The sequence below is a fragment of the Triticum dicoccoides genome, chromosome 5B (assembly GCF_002162155.2).
Source record: "Triticum dicoccoides isolate Atlit2015 ecotype Zavitan chromosome 5B, WEW_v2.0, whole genome shotgun sequence".
Taxonomy (NCBI): domain Eukaryota; kingdom Viridiplantae; phylum Streptophyta; class Magnoliopsida; order Poales; family Poaceae; genus Triticum; species Triticum dicoccoides.
In genome coordinates, this window is record NC_041389.1 from 79,623,294 (window position 1) to 79,646,081 (window position 22,788).

A 22,788-nucleotide genomic window follows, 5' to 3' on the forward strand; every position below is an offset into this window, starting at 1 on the left:
ACGACACTGAGTTTGGAGAGGTAAAGCCCATGTTGCGCTCTAGTCTGGGCCTTCGTGAAGAAGTTTGCTAGTTGTAACTTGGAAGGCACATATTGCAGAGCAATAACATGGTCCTGCACACCAAGGCGCACAAAGAAAGCATCGACCCCAATATGCTTGGTAAGCTCATGCTTGGAAACTGCAATCTGTTTCTTCGTCTTCCAGACAATGAGAGAACCACCAAGAAAGACATAGTAAGCAGAAAGTGAACGATCCGAAGGATCACTAGCCCAGGTAGCATCTGAATAGGCCTGGAGCTGGAACGAGGAAAGAAGAGACGGTGAGAGATCGTGCCACGAAGATATCGTAGATTAGGAAGAAGGTGACTATAGTGAACCGAAGTGGGAGAAGAAACAAACTGACATATGGACATGATAAGAGATATCCGGACGAGTGACGGCGAGATAGACAAGACTCCCAACAAGATGGCGATAACGAGTCGAATCAGACAATGGCTCACCATCAGAAGCACGAAGGTGAACATTAAGCTCCATAGGAATCTCAACAGTGCGCTTATCACTAAGAGCCGCACGAGCAAGAAGATCCTGGATATACTTTTCTCTGGAAATAAAAAACCATCAGAGGTGGAGGAAACCTCAATCCCAAGAAAGTAAAGAAGAGGACCAAGATCAGACATAAGAAACCGCTCATTGAGACGGGCCTTGACAAAGGCAATGTACTGAAGATCGTCGACAGTGATGATCATGTCATCAACATATAGAAGACGAAGAGTGCGACCACGAGCAGAAAGGTGGACAAAGAGCGCTGGATCATGAGCACTAGGAGAAAAACCAGCTGCAGTCACCACAGAGGCAAAACGCTCAAACCAAGCGCGGGGGCTTGCTTAAGACCATAGAGAGAGCGACGAAGACGACAAACCATGCCATCAGGAACAGAATACCTAGGTGGTGGCTGCATATAAACCTCCTCACGCTACTCACCATTAAGAAAGGCATTCCTAACATCAAGCTGAGACACAAACCAATGGCGAACAGAAGCCACGACGAGAAGTGTGTGAATAGTGGTCTTATGGGCCACAGGAGCAAATGTCTCATCGTAATCACGACCATGCTCCTGCTGATAGCCATGACCCAAAGAGGAGCTTTATAACGCTCAAGCAGAGCGAGTCTTAATCTTATAGACCCACTTACAAGTGATGGTGAAAGGATCGATATAGTTGACTAGAGGGGGGGGGGGTGAATAGGCAACTAACAATTTTTAGCTTTTCTTTACCAAATTAAACTTTGCATCAAAGTAGGTTGTCTAGATATGCAACTAGGTGAACAACCTATATGATGCAACAACAACAAACACACGAGCAAGCAAGGGAAACAACACAAGAAAGCTTGCAAAAGTAAAGGCGCGAGATAACCAAGAGTGGAGCCGGTGGAGACGAGGATGTGTTACCGAAGTTCCTTCCTTTTGAGGGGAAGTACGTCTCTGTTAGAGCGGTGTGGAGGCACAATGCTCCCCAAGAAGCCACTAGGGCCACCGTATCCTCCTCACGCCCTCACACAATGCGAGATGCTGTGATTCCACTATTGGTGCCCTTGAAGGCGGCGACCGAACCTTTACAAACAAGGTTGGGGCAATCTCCACAACTTAACCGGAGGCTCCCAACAACACCACGAAGCTTCACCACAATGGACTATGGCTCCGAGGTGACCTCAACCGTCTAGGGTGCTCAAACACCCAAGAGTAACAAGATCCGCTAGGGATAAGTGGGGGGAATCAAATTTCTCTTGGTGGAAGTGTAGATCGGGGCCTTCTCAACCAATCCCGAGCAAATCAACAAGTTTGATTGGCTAGGGAGAGAGATCGGGCGAAAATGGAGCTTGGAGCAACAATGGAGCTTAGGGATGGAAGAGGTAAGTCTTCTTGGAGAAGAAGACCCCCTTTTATAGTGGGGGGACAAATCCAACCGTTATCCACTTATTCAGCCCGCGACTCGCGGTACTACCGCACCAGACATGCGGTACTACCGTGACGGGTCACGGTACTACCGCTGCAGCGGTAGGGGCTAGACCAGGCCAGAGCCGCCAAGGCTGAGAGCGGTACTGCCGCTGACGCCGTACTACCGCTCCCCCTTGCGGTACTACCGCAAGGCCAGGATGGTCTAGACGGGGAAGGGCACGGATGAATAAAAATACATCTGTGTCTACTTCCGCTAAAAATCGAACGGTGCAAAAACCCGACACGGTACTACCGCGCCAGACTTGCGGTACTACCGCGCAGGGAGCGGATGTAAAAAATTACGTCCGCCCCTACTTCCGCTCGTGCTACTGAGCCGGATCAGGACTCACGGTACTACCGCGTACCTGGGGCGGTACTACCGCGTAGGGCGCGGATTACATCCGCCCCTACAGCCGCAAGAGAGGCTGAGCCTGGCCAGAGGCCACGGTACTACCGCTCCATAGGAGCGGTACTACCGTGGACGCCTACGGTACTACCGCGAGGGCTTGCGGTACTACCGCGGTGTCCTGCGGTACTACCGCTTCTGAAAGCAGTACTACCGTAGGCCTTAACTAGTAGCACTAAAGGAATCCTTCTTTTTGCACAGACGAAGATAACGGAGGAAGCTCCAGAGCGCAAAGGGAAAGGCGGGGTAAAGGAAGAAGCGTGTACGTGATGATTCCTCCCAAACCTTTCCACAGCGGACCCCCTCTTAATAAAATGGCTATGCTATGACTCAAATCCACCAAAGGAGACGTAGAACACCACCGTCTTCAATAGTCTTCGAGGGGTACCAAACCGTCTTGTGCCTAACGACAAAGGCACAAAGCAACTGAAAAACTCAAGGCACACGATTAGTCCGCAAAAGCCATGTCATCAATCACCAAAACACCTTAGGGATAAGCATGCCCTTACAATCTCCCCCTTTTTGGTGGATTGATGACAATACGGGATTTGCACGAAGGGAAAGAATGTAGCACAAGCAAACCCCACACCTCTAAAATATAGACGAGCTCCCCCTAGATTCGTGCCAGAGATTAAAGTGCTTTGGACTGCACGGCACGAACACTAGGATCACCACTCCCCCTATATTTTAGAGACAAAGCGTAACAAGACAGTAAATATGAGCAAGACATAAGTAGCATAGGTAATATAGTACGATAGAGAGCATATGTCTTACACCATATGATAGACCAAGTCTCACGAACAGACTAAACCAAAGCAAAGCAAGGTTCAACGGAACAAACACGAGCAAAGCAAACACAAGACTCTCGCAAATCTCGCAAATCCCTACACTCTCTCCCCCTTTGGCATCGAGACGCCAAAAAGGCAGAGAGGACCCCTACACACACATGGTGGCTCAAGCAGAGTAATCAGACGCACGGTCCTCGTCAGACTCGGCAGCAGGAATGGTCTCCTCGATGTCTTCCTCAGAATCAGTCCACTTGTAGCCTTGCTTCACCATCCACTCAGCCTCTGGAGTGATGCGATCCTCAGAACCGCCAGACACGTCCTCTCCATACAGCTTCATGATCTTCTTGTCCCGACAGCGACTCTCCTTGGAGGCAACATGAGACCTGTACTGACCCTTGGCCTGCATGCAGAACAAGGTCTTCATCTTGTTCTTGAGCCTCTTAGCCCAAGATGGCTCAGAGGAGGGAGGGGTGTACCCCTCAGAGCTGTCCTCATCTGCTGGCTCCTCACCCTCATCTGCATCCACATCCATGGCGGCGGCAGCCTCAGCACGAGAAGTGGTGTTAGCCCACTAAGGCTTGACCCGGAGCCGGATGGAATCATGTCTAATCCAATCAGGGGCCTCAAAGTCATCCTGAGGGTAGGTCTTCTCCCAAGTTGCAGAGATCAGCTGAAACAGATACGGTCCATATATGGGGACCTTGCGGTTGAAGACAGCAAACCGAAGCTCACACCACATGATGTGTGAGATATCCAGAGGTAGCGTCTGAGAGTTGCGCGCTTCTTCACATAGGAGCAACATGTCCACAAGATAGGCGTGTACCTTGTCCTTATCCCCAATGCGTGGGAAGAGAGAGTTGCGGAAGATCCGGTACATGATGTCAAGGAATGAGTTGAGCACCCACGAAGACTTGCCACTAGAGAGCTTCTTTTCAACAAGGAAGGGCTGAAGCTTGTTCTTGTTGGCAGACTCAGAGTTGGCATGATGACGAACACCTTGGGGAGTGGCGAGCACCTCATCTGAAACACCAAGCAAGGTCATGAACTCCTTCCAGGTAGCTGTCAGCTGTCGACCATTGGACATCCAAGTCATTGTCTTGTCCTCATTAGGATGGAAGTACACCGAGGCGAAGAACTGAGCCACAATCTCCGGATCATAGTCTTTGTGAAAAGAGATGATATGCTCAATGCCAAACTGCTCAACTAGATCCAGAGCCTCACCAAAGTATGCCCGGTGCTTCTCTTCCCTCATATGATGCATGTCGATCCAATGCACATCCACATAGATATTCCTCTTGGCCTTGATCACATCCAAATAGATGAGGTTCTGCTGCTTGGTCCAGAACAACTCATTTCCTCGAAGGTTGGCACGAGGATTCACGTAGGGATTGATCTTCCTACGAGCGACAAACTCAGCAAGCGGCATCTCATCCATACTCATGGCAGGTTCCTTGTCTTTGTGGGCGGTGGTCTTGGTCCGGCGTTGGGGGGCACTGGAGCCCTCAGGAGCTTCGTCTTGATTGCGAAGGCGCTTGGAGCCCGTGTCACGGCTTGGGTTGGAGCGACGAGCATGAGCACCTGAGCCACACACACCACAAAACAGACACGCAAGAAACGCGAGAAGGATCAGTGCAAAGAACGCAGCAAACAGTGAAACAAGTAGAATTTGCACATACTTATTGGCACACGAGAGATTTGACATCAGCTGTAGTACGGCTTGGTCGCGCGGAACTAAAAAATTAGTGCCGCGCCAAATCACGGTAGCACCGCGGGCGCGGTAGTACCGCGCTGACGGTACGGTAGTACCGCGAGAGCGGTAGTACCGCGCCTGAGGTACGGTAGTACCGCGCGTATTCAGATCTAAAGCAATCGATGAATCTGAGAACTACCGTGACGACAAAGCGGTACTACGGCTGATCAAATCTACCGCGGGACAATATATTATGTAAAAACTCTACGCAATACTACTCTCCTCCATCCTACTCTTGCAAAGATTTGGCCTAAAATCTCAAGAACAACTAGCATTTCCCCAAAAACCTAGAAGCAAAAAGAACAAACCAAAGAGAGAAGGATTTGGGGAAAGACCTTGGTCCATGGCAAGAGGAAGTGGTGGGGAACGATCCCACCGGTCGGAATCCGAGGAGAGCAGCCAGAGAAGGAGATCTGGTGAGGGTCTCCGGCGCCGTTCGTGGGCAGGAGAGAGAGAGACAGTGTGAGGGGAAGGAGGGAATGGGTATGGGGGAGTTGGAACTCCCCCTGCCCGCTCATAACCCCCACGCGCTTGCTACGTCACGGTAGTACCGCGACTCATTGCGGTAGTACCGCCCGGGCGGAAGTACCGCGCTGCAGGCGGGGTAGTACTGCTCCACCAGCGGCAGTAAAAAATTACTGCCGTGCTGGTTGCGGTAGTACCGTGTCCTGCGGTAGTATCGTGGCTGACCACGGTAGTACCGTGAATCCCAGAAAATGCAGTTTCAAGCCAGGGAGAAAAGCGACTTTGCATGGAACCTTCAAAAGAACACACACACCAACGAGCTAACAAGCGAAACACGGCAACCAAACCAGAGGCAACAAAGACCAAACCGAGACACAACCTCTCCAAGGAGGGGGCGGTGGCCGGAGCCACCTATGTTTGAGTTAATTGGTATGGCACCGCGAAGAATTATCCTTGGGCCCATGACCAAAACTCGTCTTTGAAGCACATGTACCATCAAGAATGGCTAATGTGAAAGAGTTGATCAATTTATGCATAATGGGGGGAGGGAGAGTTCACTGAGAGAACAACACTCCCCCTATGTCCATGCCTACACCTAAACTAGACAACAAGTTGAGTGTGGTGGGAGGTGCAAGGGTTCAAGTCACATTGCTCGAACCAATGATATTTAGCTCATGCCTTAACTCGCGAAATCTTGCTTCATCCAAGGGCTTCGTGAAAATATCTGCAAGGTTATCATGAGCGTTGACATACTTGAGCTCGATCTCCCCTCGCCTAATGTGATCCCGGATGAAGTGATACCGAATCTCAATATGCTTCGTCTTGAAGTGTTGCACCGGGTTGAGAGAAATCTTGATGGCACTTTCATTATCATACCAAAGAGGCACTTTGTCACAAATGACACCGTACTCCTTTAAAGTTTGCCTCATCCATAAGAGTTGTGCACAACAACTACCGGCCGCCACATACTCCGCTTTGGTCGACGAGAGAGACACACAACTTTGCTTCTTGGAAGACCAACTCACCAAAGAGCAACCAAGAAATTGGCACCCTCCGGAAGTGGACTTCCTATCCACTTTGTCTCCCGCCCAATCGGAATCCGTATATCCTTCAAGCTTGAAGTTTGCCCCTCTTGGGTACCATAAGCCAAAGTTTGGGGTATGAGCCAAATATCGAAAGATTCGCTTGACCGCCACATAGTGACTTTCCTTCGGTGCGGCTTGAAACCGTGCACACATTCCCACACTCAACATGATATCCGGTCTAGATGCACAAAGGTAAAGCAAGGAGCCAATCATGGAGCGATATACCTTTTGATCCACCGCTTTACCATTGGGATCAATGTCAAGTTGGCACTTGGTAGGCATTGGAGTAGAAGCCGGCTTGACATCACTTAGCTTGAATCTTTTTAGCATGTCTTGAGTATATTTGGCTTGGTTGATGAAGGTACCTTCCCTTCTTTGTTTGATATCAAAACCAAGGAAGAACTTCAACTCTCCCATCGAAGACATCTTGAACTTGGAGGTCATGAGAGCGGCAAATTCCTCATTGAAAGCTTTGTTAGGGGAACCAAAGATAATATCATCAACATATAGTTGGCATACAAACAACTCCCCTTTGACCTTCTTAGTAAAAAGAGTGGGATCGATTTGCCCCACCTCAAATCCACGATCTTGTAACAACTCGGTAAGGTGGTCATACCACGCATGTGGGGCTTGTTTAAGGCCATAGAGTGCCTTATCGAGTTGATACACATGATCCGGGAAGTAGGGATCCTCGAACCCGGGGGGTTGCTTGACATAGACCAACTCATTAATAGGACCATTAAGAAAAGCACTTTTCACATCCATTTGTTGCAACTTAAAGTTGTGATGGGAAGCATAAGCAATCAACAAACGTATGGATTCAAGACGAGCAACGGGAGCAAAGGTTTGACCGTAGTCGATACCCTCGACTTGGGAGTAGCCTTGTGCTACCAATCTTGCCTTGTTGCGAATGATGTTCCCATGAGCATCTTGCTTGTTCTTGAAAATCCACTTGGTTCCAATGACGTTGTGGTTCCCCGATGGCCTTGGCACCAATCTCCACACCTTGTTGTACTCGAAGTTGTTGAGTTCTTCATGCATGGCATTGAGCCAATCCTAGTCTTCGAGCACCTCATAGACCTTTTGGGGTTCAACACAAGAGACAAACACGTGATGTTCACAATAGTTTGCTAATTGTCTACGAGTGCTTACCCCCTTTCTTAGGCTTCCTACCACATTTTCCATGAGATGGCCTTTGGTGGTGAGCTTGGAAGCAATCTTCGCGGCACGACGCTCTAATTCCTCCTCAGATGTGGAAGGAGGAGGGTTAACTTGATTATCTTGAGCGTCGTCTTGAGCTTGTTCTTGATCTTGAGCGTCGTCTTGAGCTTGTTCTTGATCTTGAGCTTGCTCATGATCTTGAACTTGCTCGAGGGGGAGAACTTGACCTTGGGCATCATTTGGAGGTTCACCACCATCTTGAGATTGATCTTGCCCTTGGTCTTGTTCACGAGGTTGAGGGCCTTCACTTTGTTCTTCGGAAGCGTGTGGGTCTTGGGGAGGTGATAGCTCCACTTGAGTGGAGCATTGTCCTTCTCCTTCGGCCACAAGGAGTTCCTCAATGGGTAGAATATGACCAATACCCATTCTTCTTATGGCTTGGGGAGGAATTTCATCACCTACATCACGAGTACCACTTTGCTCCACTTGGGAGCTGTTATTTTCGTCAAACTCCATGTTACACGTCTCCTCAATGAGTCCGGTGGACTTGTTGAGAACACGGTAAGCACGAGAGTTTGTAGCATAACCAACAAATATGCCCTCATAAGCTCTAGCCTCAAATTTAGACAAACGAACACCTTTCTTGAGAATGAAACACTTACACCCGAACACCCGGAAGTACTTGAGATTGGGCTTGTTGCCGGTGAGTATCTCATAAGGAGTCTTGTTCAAGCCTTTGCGGAGATAGAGCCGATTGGATGCATGACACGCTGTGTTGATGGCTTCGGCCCAAAAGTTGTATGGAGACTTGAACTCCGCCATCATGGTCCTTGCCGCATCCATCAACGTCCGGCTCTTCCTCTCTGCTACATCATTTTGTTGAGGGGTATATGGTGCAGCATATTGATGCTTGATCCCCTCATCACTAAGAAACTCATCCAAGGTGTAGTTCTTGAACTCGGTGCCGTTGTCACTTCTTATTGTCAAGATCTTTGCATCATGTTGACGTTGAGCTTCATTTGCAAAGTCGATGACGATTTGTTGAGTCTCATTCTTCCTCTTGAAGAAGTATACCCAAGTGTATCTTGAATAATCATCCACAATCACCAAGCAATACTTTCTACCTCCAAGACTATCAAATGATGGGGGCCCAAAGAGATCCATGTGAAGGAGCTCCAAGGGTCTCTTTGAGTAGATGATGGTCGTGGGAGGGTGAGCCTTCTCATGAAGCTTTCCTTTAATACAAGCACTGCAAGCACGATCTTTGGCAAAACTAACATTTGTTAGTCCACGGACATGGTCCCCCTTGAGAAGACTTTGCAAAGATCTCATATTGACGTGGGCTAAACGGCGATGCCAAAGCCATCCCACGTCAACTTTAGCCATTAGGCATGTCGCGGTCTTAGTGGGTCGCTCCGAAAAGTTTATCACATAGAGACCGTTCTCGACATGCCCAACAAAGGCTACTTTAAGAGTCTTGCTCCACAAGAGGGCCACGGTATCAATGTCAAAGAAAGTGGCAAAGCCCATGAGTGCAAGTTGACGAACGGAAAGTAAATTGTATGCAAGGGGCAACAAGCATGACTTTCTCGATCGTTAGATCATGAGAAATGACAACCTTGCCAAGACCCAATACCTTAGAATGTGAGGCATCACCCCACTCGACATTGGTGGGCATAGATGGAATCTTTTGCACGTCCACCACCAAGTCCTTGCTCCTGGTCATATGATTTGTTGCTCTACTATCGAGCAACCATGATCCTCCACCGGAAGCAAACACCTACAAGAGATCAATGCTTGGTTTTAGGTACCCATTTAGTAATGGGTCCTTTGATGTTAGTAACAAGGATCTTAGGAACCCAAATAGACCATTCAATGTACTCATAAGGAGAACCAACAAATTTAGCATAAACATGCCCATCACTAGCACGGCACAACACATATGATGGGTTAAAGTCGCCGGCTTTGTTGGAGGAGATGGTTTTGCCCTTTTTGACATAAACACCCTTCACATTTTCCTTCTTCTCCTTAGGAGCACCCTCTCCCTCTTTCACAAAAGTTTGCTTGAGAGGAGGAGGTCGTTTGGTCTTGTCGTTCTTCTTCTTATTCTTGGTCTTGGGTGCAAACCCAATTCCCTTCTTGGCCACAACTTCCTTTTGATTGCTCAAAAGGTCGTTGAGGTTCTTCTCACCTTCAATGCAAGTCACAAGGCCTTTCTCGTTGATCCTTCAACTTGGCATTCTCCTTCACAAGATGCACATGCTCACAACACGGGTTAGTAGCATATGCATTATCAATTAGTACCATATGAGGAAAGGTGGCCTTTTCCTTGGTTAGCTTAACTTGGAGTTGAGCATGAGACTCCTTGAGGTTAGCGCGAGCACCCTTCAAGACCTTGTGGGCCTTGTCAAGTACATCGAACTCCTCCTTGAGTCTAGCATGATCAACCCCAAGTTTAGCCTTCTCGGAGGTTAGCACACGAGACATGACAAGAGCATGATCAAGATCTTTCTTTAACTTAGCATGGTCATCGTTGTGTGACTCCTCAAGAGTCAAACGATGCCCACGCTCTTCCTCAAGAGCAATAGAGAGATCCGATATCTCATCGGCATAGTCACGACTATGACCTTCCATCTTAGAGATGGTTTCTTCGTGAGCCTCGATCATGTCATTGGCTTCACCAAGTTGTTCCAAGAGAGCAACAAAGTGCTTCTTGGACTTGCCCTTGAGCTTACTCATAAATGACTCAAATTCATTCACTTCATCATTAGACCCATCATGTTCATCAATGCAACCCTCCAAAGAGGGATTAGTAATGATGGTGGTTTTGATGTTGGGGGTTACCTTGTTAGAGGCTTTAGCCATGAGGCACTTGGCGGTGATGTTCTCGTTGGGTGAATCAAAGAGGGACACCCGGGGAGTGGTAGCAATGGCAACGGATGCCATGGCCATTGCTTCTCCATTATCATCATCGTCGTCATCCTAATGGTATTCTTCTTGAACCACCAACCCACGAGTAGGAGTCTTCTTGGTGAAGTTGTTCTTGTTGGGGAAGGACTTGGCTTTGTCTTTTCGGATGAACTTGCCACCATTGTCTTCCCGCTTCTCGTAAGGACAATCCGCAACGAAATGGCTCACATTGCCACAGTTGAAGCAAGTTCTAACTCGTTGCTTGCCCTTGAAGCCACTTGAGTTGTTCTTGTTGAAGTTGGGTCTTGAATTCTTCTTGCTCCAAAATTGTCTTGAAGCAAGAGCCATGTGCTCATGATAATCATATTTCGTGTCTTCGGGGTTGCTCTCCTCATCTTCCTCTTCTTCCACACTAACCTTGGCCTTCAAGGCAAGGTTGGGCTTCTTTGCCCTTTGAGAACGGAGCACCGCATTGTCGGCGGTCTTGTCCAAGATGCTCATTGCAACGAACTCATCCAACACATCACTTGAGGTCATGGAGTGGAAGTCCGGTCTTTGACGAATGACGGAGGACATGGCCTTGTTGTAGGGCATCATGGCCTTGAGGAACTTGCGCTTGATCCAATTGTCATCCGTGTCCTTGCTCCCATGATCTTGGAATGAGACCGCGAGTTTGGTCACTCTTCGAAAGAGCTCACGAGGTTCTTCATCTTCTTTCATTGCAAACTCATCGGTTTCATCTTGCACCACTTCATAGTTGGAGCGTTGAATGCTAGCACTTCCTCGATAGAGAGACACAACGCATTGCCATGCGTCTTTGGCCATGGCATGAGGTCGAAGATGAGGGAGATCTTCGGGAAGGATTGCATCTTGGATGATGAAGAGAGCACTCTCATTGAATTGATTATCCACCACTTCTCTCGGGGTGAAGTTGCTTCGGTCATGTGGATAGAAACCTTCTTCAATGATTCTTCAAAGATTAGTATTCACATGATTTAAATGACGTTTGAAGCGATACACCCAAGAATCAAAATCCTCATTTTTCACAATCTTAGGAGGAGGACCGACATGATTTAAATAAGTAGAGGGAATCGGTCCTCCATAAATTGGAGGTTCCACATGGGCAAAGATGCCGGGGCCATTTCTACCGCTAGTAGAAGAACCCTTCTCACTATTAGCTTCCCCCTTGTCGGAGTTAACATCCGTCACCTTGTTAGCGGGATCACCCACTTTCAACGGCGAGGTAGGTAGTTTAAGTCCTTCTAAGAATTTATTAAACATGCTTTCAACCGTGGTTGTCATGGAGGTTTTCAATGTGTCCAAGGCCACATTGAATTCCTCACGGGACACCGCGGTTTCCCCATTACCCGTAGACGAGATCGGATTCACACCGGAGTGCTCCTCCTCCCCACCGTCTACGGTGTCAACCATACTCTTCGGACGGCAAAGTCCTAAATAAAGAGACGAGGCTCTCATACCAATTGAAAGGATCGATATAGTTAACTAGAGAGGGGTGAATAGGCAACTAACAATTTTTAGCTTTTCTTTACCAAATTAAACTTTGCATCAAAGTAGGTTGTCTAGATATGCAACTAGGTGAACAACCTATATGATGCAACAACAACAAGCACACGAGCAAGCAAGGGAAACAACACAAGAAAGCTTGCAAAAGTAAAGGCGCGAGATAACCAAGAGTAGAGCCGGTGGAGACGAGGATGTGTTACCGAAGTTCCTTCTTTTTGAGGGGAAGTATGTCTCCGTTAGAGCGGTGTGGAGGCACAATGCTCCTCAAGAAGCCACTAGGGCCACCGTATTCTCCTCACGCCCTCACACAATGCGAGATGCCGTGATTCCACTATTGGTGCCCTTGAAGGCGGCGACCGAACCTTTACAAACAAGGTTGGGGCAATCTCCACAACTTAATCGGAGGCTCCCAACAACACCACGAAGCTTCACCACAATGGACTATGGCTCCGAGGTGACCTCAACCGTCTAGGGTGCTCAAACACCCAAGAGTAACAAGATCCGCTAGGGATAAGTGGGGGGAATCAAATTTCTCTTGGTGGAAGTGTAGATCGGGGCCTTCTCAACCAATCCCGAGCAAATCAACAAGTTTGATTGGCTAGGGAGAGAGATCGGGCGAAAATGGAGCTTTGAGCAATAATGAAGCTTAGGGATGGAAGAGGTAAGTCTTCTTGGAGAAGAAGACCCCCTTTTATAGTGGGGGGGACAAATCCAACCGTTACCCACTTATTCAGCCCGCCACTCGCGGTACTACCGCACCAGACATGCGGTACTACCGCAGGGGCTCACGGTACTACCGTGACGGGTCACGGTACTACCGCTGCAGCGGCAGGGGCTAGACCAGGCCAGAGCCGCCAAGGCTGAGAGCGGTACTGCCGCTGACGCCATACTACCGCTCCCCCTTGCGGTACTACCGCAAGGCCAGGATGGTCTAGACGGGGAAGGGCACGGATGAATAAAAATACATCCGTGTCTACTTCCGCTGAAAATCGAACGGTGCAAAAACCCGACACGGTACTACCGCGCCAGACTTGCGGTACTACCGCGCAGGGAGCGGATGTAAAAAATTACATCCGCCCCTACTTCCGCTCGTGCTACTGAGCCGGATCAGGACTCACGGTACTACCGCGCACCTGGGGCGGTACTACCGCGTAGGGCGCGGATGTAAAAAATTACATCCGCCCCTACAGCCGCAAGAGTGGCTGAGCCTGGCCAGAGGCCACGGTACTACCGCTCCATAGGAGCGGTACTACCGTGGACGCCTACGGTACTACCGCGAGGGCTTGCGGTACTACCGCGGTGTCCTGCGGTACTACCGCTTCTGAAAGCAGTACTACCGCAGGCCTCAACTAGTAGCACTAAAGGAATCCTTCTTTTTGCACAGACGAGAAGATAACAGAGGAAGCTCCAGAGCGCAAAGGGAAAGGCGGGGTAAAGGAAGAAGCGTGTACGTGATGATTCCTCCCAAACCTTTCCACAGCGGACCCCCCTCTTAATAAAACGGCTATCCTACGACTCAAATCCACCAAAGGAGACGTAGAACACCACCGTCTTCAATAGTCTTCGAGGGGTACCAAACCGTCTTGTGCCTAACGACAAAGGCACAAAGCAACTGAAAAACTCAAGGCACACGATTAGTCCGCAAAAGCATTGTCATCAATCACCAAAACACCTTAGGGATAAGCATGCCCTTATAGATGGGACGAACACGGGGAAGAAGAGAAGCTAGATCCCACGTTCCAGTGGCGCTCAAGTGCAGCAATATCCTCCGCCATCGCAAACTGCCATTCAGGATGAACAACAACATCGCGATAGAGGTAGGCTCAAGTCAGGATGAGGACAAGGCCGAGTCTGAAGACCATAAGTCGGCTGAGAAGAGGAAGAGGGCACACCAGAAGTAGATGGCGCATCAGTGGACGCATCCACAAGACGTGGACGACGAGTGTAATGGAAAGGAAAAGAGGGACGATTAGGAATCACCGGAGATGGAGACGGGGAAGACATGGGTGCTGATGGGGAAGTCATTGTTGATGAAGGTGAAGACAGAGAAGGTATCGGGGATAAAGATGGAGAGTCATGCGACAAGGGAGGAGAAGAAACTGTGGGAGAGGACGGCGCCATATCTGCAACAACAGGGGTAGGAATATGGGGCACATAGGGAGGTGTATCGGGAAATGTGAGAAAAGAGATGTCCTTCACAGAAAAGGTCGAGGAGGATGGATGCGGGTAAAAAGGACAAGACTCATCAAAGGTCACATCCCGGGAAATACGCATCTGTCGACCAACAGGATCCCAACATCGGTAACCCTTATGATCATCGTTGTATCCTAGAAAGACACACTCAACAGACTGAGCGGTCATTTTGGTGCGTTCACGTGGAGGAAGAAGAACATAGCAAACACAACCAAACAAACGAAGCACCGAATAATCAGGAGAACGATCAAAAAGCCGTTCGAAAGGAATACCACTCTGCAAAGCAGCAGATGGCTGGATGTTGATGAAACAGGTGGAAGTGGGTATAGCCTCAGCCCAAAAGTGAGACAGATGAGAGGCAGTGATCATCATTGCATGCGCCATCTCAAGAAGGTGACGGTGCTTGCGTTCAGCCACACCATTTTGAGCTTGAGCACCAGGACAAGAGAACTGGGGAAGGGTACCCTGTTCAACAAGAAATCCTCACAATGCACGAGAGATATACTCACCAGCAGAATCTGCGCGAAAAACACTAATATAGCAGTGGAGAACTGGGTATGAACCATGGCATCATTTTTTTGTATATAGATAAGACCTTACTACGAGAAGACATGAAATAGATCTAAGTGTAGCGAGTAAAATCGCCTATAAAGAGAATATAGTAGCGATGACCCCCTTTCGAAGCAAAGGGAGCCGCACCCCAAACATGTGAGTGAACGAGATCAAAGGTATGCTCGGACACTGACTCGCTATGAGGATAGGGTAGCTGAATCTGCTTACCAGGCCTACAACCCAGACGGTCCAACGAAGCGTTACCGGATACAGGTCCCAGAATACCACGATGAACTAAAGACGAGAGATGAGAATCACATAAATGGCCAAGGCGATGATGCCACTGCTGAAAAGAGCTAGCAGATGCAGCAACAGGGCCGCGAGACCGCGGCGGCGGCATCAAAGGGAAGACGAAGTCAGTCAAGCTCCGAGAGACCATCACGGCGTCGGGGCCAACACCAAGCAGAGCGCCTGTGCGATGGTCCTGAACAGAACATGAACCAAAGTCGGGATTGACGCTACAACGAGAGTCAACAATCTGACTACCTGAAAAGAGCTGTATGCTATGTTGAGGAACATGAGCAACAGAGGGAACATGAAAGGTGGATGTGCTGAGACTCAATAGGTCGAATGGAGGTCAAAGTCAAAGAATCATAAGTCATATGAAAAGACACTCCAGTATCAAGAATCAATGAGGATGTACCTGAATGAGTAGAAGGTGGTCTCTCAATGCAAAACTCAGGCGCAGAACCTATAGAACCTGTCGGTAAAGAATCCCAAGCAGCAAAAAGGCATTGGAGTTGCGCAATCTCATGCGCAGGCAGGGATACAATGTTAGAGGTCGAGGTAGAACCACCTGCCGACAAAGAGCGGTTGCCATCACCCGTGGAGGCTATGTGGTGAGTCGACATAGAATGAGTCGACGTGGAGCGGCTACAACCGTGGGTAGAAGCCACGACAGAATCCGACATAGTGCGGTCACCACCGGGTGCAGAACTCGTTAAGGGAGTCGGCGTAGGGCTACAATCACCAGGTGCGGAAGTCGTGAGAATACTCGATGAAGAACGACCAACATAGCCGGCAGAAGAAGCCAAGAGAGTCGATGTAGAACGACCAATGCCATGCAGAGAAGCGGCTAAAGGAGGCGGTGCAACTACTGAAGCAGTCGTTGTAGAGCGGCCAGCAGCACCGATGGAACTCGCAAAAGGTGTCGAAGTAGAGCGACAACCACCATCTCCAAGCGGACGAGCACCAAGCACCGAGAGAAGGCGCATGTGTGAGACAGGATCAATGTACGGAATACCGTCGAAAAACATTGGGCAACGTGGGAGACGCGTACCTAGCGAAAGCAGTGTACCTTTTTTTACTCTTTTTTTAGACAACAACAGAACTGAAGCCGCAACATAACGAATCGGGCTACCTGGCAGAGTAGCCCGGCCGCCCACCAGCAGCCCAAAGTAGAGTGGGCCATGCAGGGAGCACGCACGCACACAGACATGCATAGGTGGATTGATTCACGTCCCTGCAGTCAAAGCACGCGCGTGAGATGGATCTTGTGGCCGGCGACCGATCGAGCACGGGAACCGGCGGTCAGCGGTCAATATAGCACGGGAACCGGCGGCCGATCTTGGGCGGAAATGGACGAACGCGGATGGCAACCTGGGCGGACCGGCGGACGGCAGCAAGAACCGGCGGCCAATCTTTGGCGGAATCGGGTGGACGTGGACGACAGTATGCACCCGGAGGAGATGGAATTGATTTGGTGACTCAATCTGGACGAAGGCAGATGAATCGAGGTGGCGGCGGCCAACGATTGATGGTGTCCTGACGTGGACAAACACACAACAGATCAGGAACATGGGTATAGCAAAGGAGCGGCAGCAATATATACAAGCGCGACGGCCGCCGCAAGAAATTGGATCGGAAGAGCACGAGTTGCGCGTGCGAGAAAAAAAATTCTAGGGCTCTGATACCATGTTAGGAATAGCAACTTAGTATTATCTGGAGGCCAAAGCCGTCATATATACAAGTACAGAAGGGAGGCCAAATGCCAAATACAGAAAACCAAAAGGCATCATAAATATAAAACACAAACATGCTCATGCAATGCTAGGATCAGTGCATGCAGTCCTCCCTCCATCTCTCTCTCATGCAATGCTAGGATCTAGTGCATGTAATCCTCTCCCTCTCTCTCCCTCCCTCCCTCCCTTTCTCTCTCTCCTTCTCTCTTTCTCTCTCCACAACTACTCCACATGAAAGGGGCTCATGGAGCTCCTCATCTCAAGCTACAACGCCAACCTTAATATTGACGCGGATGCAAAGCCCGGTAACAACGAGTAGTGGCTTGTCAATCTCATCCGCAGGTCTTGGATCTACGTCACCATCTCTGCGGAGTTGGTCACCATGGTCATGGACACTTCCAAGTCCACGCGCCAGACATGGGTTGTAGTTGAGTCCGTCTCCCTTAACAACAAGCGCACCCGTGTGCTTCATCTAACGTCAAAGTTGTACCAGCATGTGCAAGGCACCAAGGGCTCTTGCGCTCACCTCAAGTCCATCGCCGACACACGGCACGACATTGGCGCATCAATCTTCGATTCCTCGTCCTTGTTCTCATCGGCGACCAGCACCAGCATCATCAGATGTTGGAGAAGATCATCCAGACAAAGACACCGCAGATTTCTTTCGTCGACGTGTAGAACATGCTCCTCCAACGGGTTGACGTCCAAGTTGGCGTTGCTCTCTATATGTGGCTCGTTGGCTGCTGGCTTCCCGTCGTCTGGCACACATGGTGTTTCCTCCACACCCATGCCAAGCCATGGCGGGCACAATTCCTATGGCTTGCCAAGCCCACCCTCGTCGAACTAAGCGCAAGCGCTCCATCATCCACAGTGGATTTGGTGCCCCGATCCATCTCCATAGAAAGCAGGTCCTTGCCCCTGGGCTGGCATGGTTCAGGCATGGCACATGCCATTTGACACGACGCTCCCTTTGCGATGCTCCTGGCATCCTCGGTGCTCGACCAGCTGCACCAGCCTGGAGTGTATGGTGTGCCCTGTCCTCGATCCCTTACATCAGCTATGAACGAAAATATGAAGTCTCATCTTGTATATCTCATCCATGTTTTCATGTGTCATCATGGTAGCTCCTAGTTCTTAAATCTCCACTTGAGGCTTCATTGTCTTTCCCCAAGCACTCTCCTTCATCTCTATGCTTGATCGTGCTCTAATGCTCGTCCCATTGTCCATGCTAGTCCCTTCATTCCTGAGCAATACAAACATATGTAGTTTAGGCAGTATCATATTCTCGTGAACATTACAATTAGTTCCGAGAAATGGAAGTACCTGATAATTTAATTGGTGTGCGTGAGCTCTAGTGACTTGTCTTTGTCTTGCTCTAAGTTGAACATGTGAGCGGCAGGGGTTGTGGGTGTAACAGTGGTAGGGATGTCCTCATCACATATGTTGTCGGCGAGCTGCAGCTCCGCATCGGTGTTGATGTGATCGCCGACGTTGTAGCTGGACACGAGGAGCTCCATGAGCTTCTTTCCATGTGGAGTATGGCCTAGTGTGGAGGTCGAGCACGACGGTCATGACCTGTTCACGCCGCGAAACTGGAAGGAGAGAGGGAGAAGAGCAGCGGGAAGGAGGTGGGTTGCAGGGCGTGAAAGGGCAGAGATGGCTGTGGCCGCGACGGGCCCTACTTGGGAGCCATGGCAGGATCTGGGATTAATCTGGTACCATGATAGTCATATTTTGTGTAGGGAGAGAGAATTACATGCGCTAGTTGTGTGAGCACATAGATAGATGCCTTGCAGACCCCATAGAACAGGAGTAGGACTCATTCAGCGGCAGACTAGGTATTTGTCAACAGTTGAAACGGAACATGTCAAACATCATCAGTTATAATTGTTTGCTGTGATTACGAACCTACGTTATGCTGAAGTGAAGCACCACCAACAGAAGAAACGACCCAAACTTGCTACTTGTTGATTTATTCCATTTGCTTCATCATGCAAGGTAATGGTTGCTACTGTTCGCTGTGATGAAATTGCAAATGAGAGGTTTGGCTGCCTAACCTCGGATGCTGTAAGAACTTCACTTATCATTTAATACTCATGGATGTTTCGCTTTCGCTAATATGTTTGTGATCTTTAGGAATGGCTAGATTTGGAGAATGATGTACAGGCTGGTTCAGTACTCGGTTTTGGGAAAAAACTTGGATCTATTGTGGAGGTCCACATGGAAGAGTAAGCCTGCGTGTTATTTTAGTTGTTCATCCTGGTGGTTTGTTCAACATGATTCTCGGTCCTTGCGACCGCACAAAGTTCATTGTATGTTCTATGCATCTACCAGTAGATTGATAAACATGTTGCACTTCGCAAAGAAAATCTCTAAAATTTCCAGCACTCTTGACATATGGTTAATGTGAGTACTGGGATATTTATATAAGAAATAATATTGGTTTGCCTCTGTTTTTTTAGTTAAGGGGCCCCTTTCATTTCATTCAACTGACAAGGCAGAGTTTGGCTCAGAAAACGGAGAAAAATACAAAATTTTCTGAATCAAAGCAACCACCCCTGAAGCAACAATTCATCTCTACTAGATCTAAAAACTCTGCCACCGAACCATACAATGTCGCAAAAATGAGACACTTTATCACTATTTAGGGCACATACTTTGGTACTGAACACTGAAAAAATTGGTGATCTACTGTTTCAAGATTATTACAGAATATACATTTCTTACTCTGCCTCCTTTTTTTTAAATTGCATATAAAATTGCTGGTGTCTTTCTCGTCTCTGTGATCCAATCACCGAAGTACTGGCATTGAATCTAGAAGTTGTTATTTGACTGTCTATCTTGGCCTTTGTGAATTCCCTATATTTTGTGATAACAGGAAACTGATGTTGATTTTTATCTAAAAAAACGGAAACTAATGTTGACGAATAAAACTAAGGTGCATCATTATTTGTCAGGTATGACAAAGAAGCTGTCTATTTTGATGAAGCTGTTAGGAAGGCCAAACGGCAACTGCTGGAATCTAGAATACTGAATGTAAGGTGCTATTGTACATAGGCATTGTTACGCCTTCCCCTTCATTTCACTTATTTTGTCCCATATTCTTTGCAGCTTGTCCAGCCTGCATTCCAGAAAAATTTGAGTCATCTACGTACCAAGGCTCTTGAAAAATTTAAAACCGGCCTTAATCAATCTCTTGAGAGTGGTAAAGGTTTCGCAGCATCTGTTCGAGAAACTACTGAATCCTCTCTCAGTGAATTTAATCAAGGGTGCGCAGGTAAATTTGCACGCTTGATAATTTGTATAAATATTATTTTCCTAATGATGTAGAATTTATTCAAGGACTACATTGATGGGGATTGGTAACTAGAATGTCGCTTGGCTTCCCTGGAATCAGAGGGTAATCCAATAAGAACCTAGAGTAGTTAGCAATATTAGATTATGGGAGGAACAAGTTTCTGGGATTTAGGAGTTTTGCATTCCCTTTGAAATAGGAAGTTATCTGATATTCCCACCACATTCTTATTGCTATCTCATTTCTGCGGTTAGGATTCCCAGCAATCCTGAGATTCCCATAAATCTAACTTCCAAGCCATCATATGCTCCCTGTATTGAAGTAGTGTGATGTTTGAAGTCCAAGTACATTGGGTTAGCCAGTGTACCTTATTGTTCTGGTATTACATTTTTATCCCTGTATCTACTTCATGTGCCTGAGGGCAGGCCTGGCACAGTGGGGAAGTCCTCCCCACTTGTGCCAAGAGGTCCTGGGTTCGAACCAGCCTCTCTGCATTGCACTTTGCAGGGGTAAGACTAGGTTCCTATAATCCCTCCCCAGACCCCACCTTGTGTGGGAGCTTTTATGCACCGGGTCTGTCCTATCTACTTCATGTGCCTGTAAGATATGCAATTTGGGAAGGCAATTTTGTCTGTTTCTTTGGAATACCAGCCCCTTCATACCGAAACTGCAATCTGACAAGTCTTCATATTCTAGATTCTGTAATCAAGCAGGCGGATTGGGACTACTCTAAAATCCTAGAGAAAGTTCGGCGTGATATTGAAGACCATGCACTTTCAGTTCGTGAAAGCAAGCTAACAGAACTAACAAATCATGCTAAGGTTAAGTATGGAAACCTAGAGAAGGTTTTTTTTTTTTATTAGTTTCTCTGCACATACTTCGCTTCTGCATATTTTTGGCACTTGCTATAGCATTTGGTTACCTCGTGGTCATAATTTAAGTTATGTATACTTTCAGGAGAAACTAAGAAAAGCACTTGTTGAACCTGTGGAATCTCTTTTTGATGCCGCCGGCCAAACAACTTGGTCATCAATAGAAAGCCTCTATAAACGTGAGACACAGGCCATCCTGCCAGAGGTTTTTAAAGCCCTTTCTGGGTTTGAAATGGGAAGCGAATTCTCAGAAGAAATGGTGTCAAAATTAAGGGATTATGGTCAAAGCATTGTGGAAAATAAGGCTAAAGAAGAAGCTAGCAAAATTTTGATGCATATGAAGGAAAGGTACAGAAATACTTATTGCTTGTTCCATGTACCAATCAATATTATAACCTTCTGATAAAGTTCCTTGTTATTGCCAGGTTCACAGTGGTGTTTAGTCATGACAAGGACTCAATGCCAAGGACCTGGACAGGAAAGGAAGATGTTCGTGCAATAGCAAAGGAGGCTCGATCTGCTGTACAGGATTCTCGCCTTTCTAACATGATGACAAACAATATATCCCTTTGTTTTATTGTTAAGTGCTGTTACACTTACATTGCAGGCTCTCAAACTTCTGTCTGTATTAGCCGTCATTCGCTGGGATGACAAGCCAGATAGGATTGAAAACATTCTGATTTCCACACTTCTAGATGGTTCTGTTGCGTCAAAGAGTTCAAGTGCTTCTTCCAGTGACCCGCTTGCTTCAACTAGCTGGGAAGAGGTAGTTTAGTGTTTATTTGTTATTCATGCAGCAAAAAGTGGAATTGCTTATACCGAGAATCCATCACTTTACCAAACAACTGAAACAGGTTCATCCAAAGCATACGCTTATTACTCCAGCTCAGTGCAAGTCAGTGTGGAAGCAGTTCCAATCAGAAACTGAGTTCACCATTACACAAGCAGTATCAACGCAGGTTTGAATTTATTTAATACATAGTTTTGGTCTCTTGTAGTGTATTTAATATTCAGAGATACTGTGCTAGCCAATTATTTATTTCTGTAGAATAACTCTTTTGAGGAACTATGGCAGGTGTGATGCCTTTGCATTTAGAAGAGCTTTAGAGTACCTCTATAGTTGCATTAGAGAATCCTTCTGTTTGAAGGAATTATTGCTCCCCCTCCATAAACTGGATCATTTATGATTGTCAGGCTGGATTCGATTTTTATTTTCTGATGATGCCTTATATTTTCTAGCGGGTGAAATAGATTCCAATTGTATTGTCTTTGACTTGAACTTTTTTTTATCTCACTCCAGCAAGCTCACAGGCGCAGTAATGGCAGACTACCTCCTCCTTGGGCGCTGGTTGCTATGGCGGTTCTTGGTTTTGATGAGATCATGATGCTTCTGAGGTACTTAACTCAATAGTATGTGCAGGGGTTTCTTACACAAACTAAAAACTATTAACATGGTGCTGTCATTCTTGTTCTGCTGTGCAGGAATCCCATATACATGTTCTTGCTATTTGTGGGTTATTTACTTGTCAGAGCTTTAGCAGTGCAGCTAGATATTGGCAGAGAATTCCAAAATGGAATGGTAAGATGTTGAACATTTGTTAAAATGGAATGTAGTAGTAGTATTTTTCTTGTTGTACAATGCTATCGTGAAATCATCTGTGCAGAAGGTGTGTTGAAAAAATGCACAGAATGTCTATTAATTTCGTACTCACTATACATCTTTTGATGACTGGTTATGTTTCATCAGAAAGCAACATATTGTGGAGGAAGCACG

General features: G+C 47.6%; 1 protein-coding gene across 1 annotated transcript in view; it reads left to right on the plus strand.

Moving 5' to 3' along the window:
- LOC119307466 (protein ROOT HAIR DEFECTIVE 3 homolog 1-like) overlaps positions 1 to 22,788 on the plus strand; it is a 28,498-nt gene that overhangs the window by 4,827 nt on the left and 883 nt on the right. Inside the window, exons 11-21 of the mRNA XM_037583545.1 lie at positions 18,846 to 18,914; positions 18,984 to 19,075; positions 19,805 to 19,883; positions 19,959 to 20,124; positions 20,839 to 20,963; positions 21,100 to 21,362; positions 21,440 to 21,536; positions 21,622 to 21,780; positions 21,869 to 21,973; positions 22,315 to 22,409; positions 22,497 to 22,593. Of these exons, the coding sequence (XP_037439442.1) occupies positions 18,846 to 18,914; positions 18,984 to 19,075; positions 19,805 to 19,883; positions 19,959 to 20,124; positions 20,839 to 20,963; positions 21,100 to 21,362; positions 21,440 to 21,536; positions 21,622 to 21,780; positions 21,869 to 21,973; positions 22,315 to 22,409; positions 22,497 to 22,593 (1,347 nt within the window). The remainder of the gene's footprint in view (positions 1 to 18,845; positions 18,915 to 18,983; positions 19,076 to 19,804; positions 19,884 to 19,958; positions 20,125 to 20,838; positions 20,964 to 21,099; positions 21,363 to 21,439; positions 21,537 to 21,621; positions 21,781 to 21,868; positions 21,974 to 22,314; positions 22,410 to 22,496; positions 22,594 to 22,788) is intronic.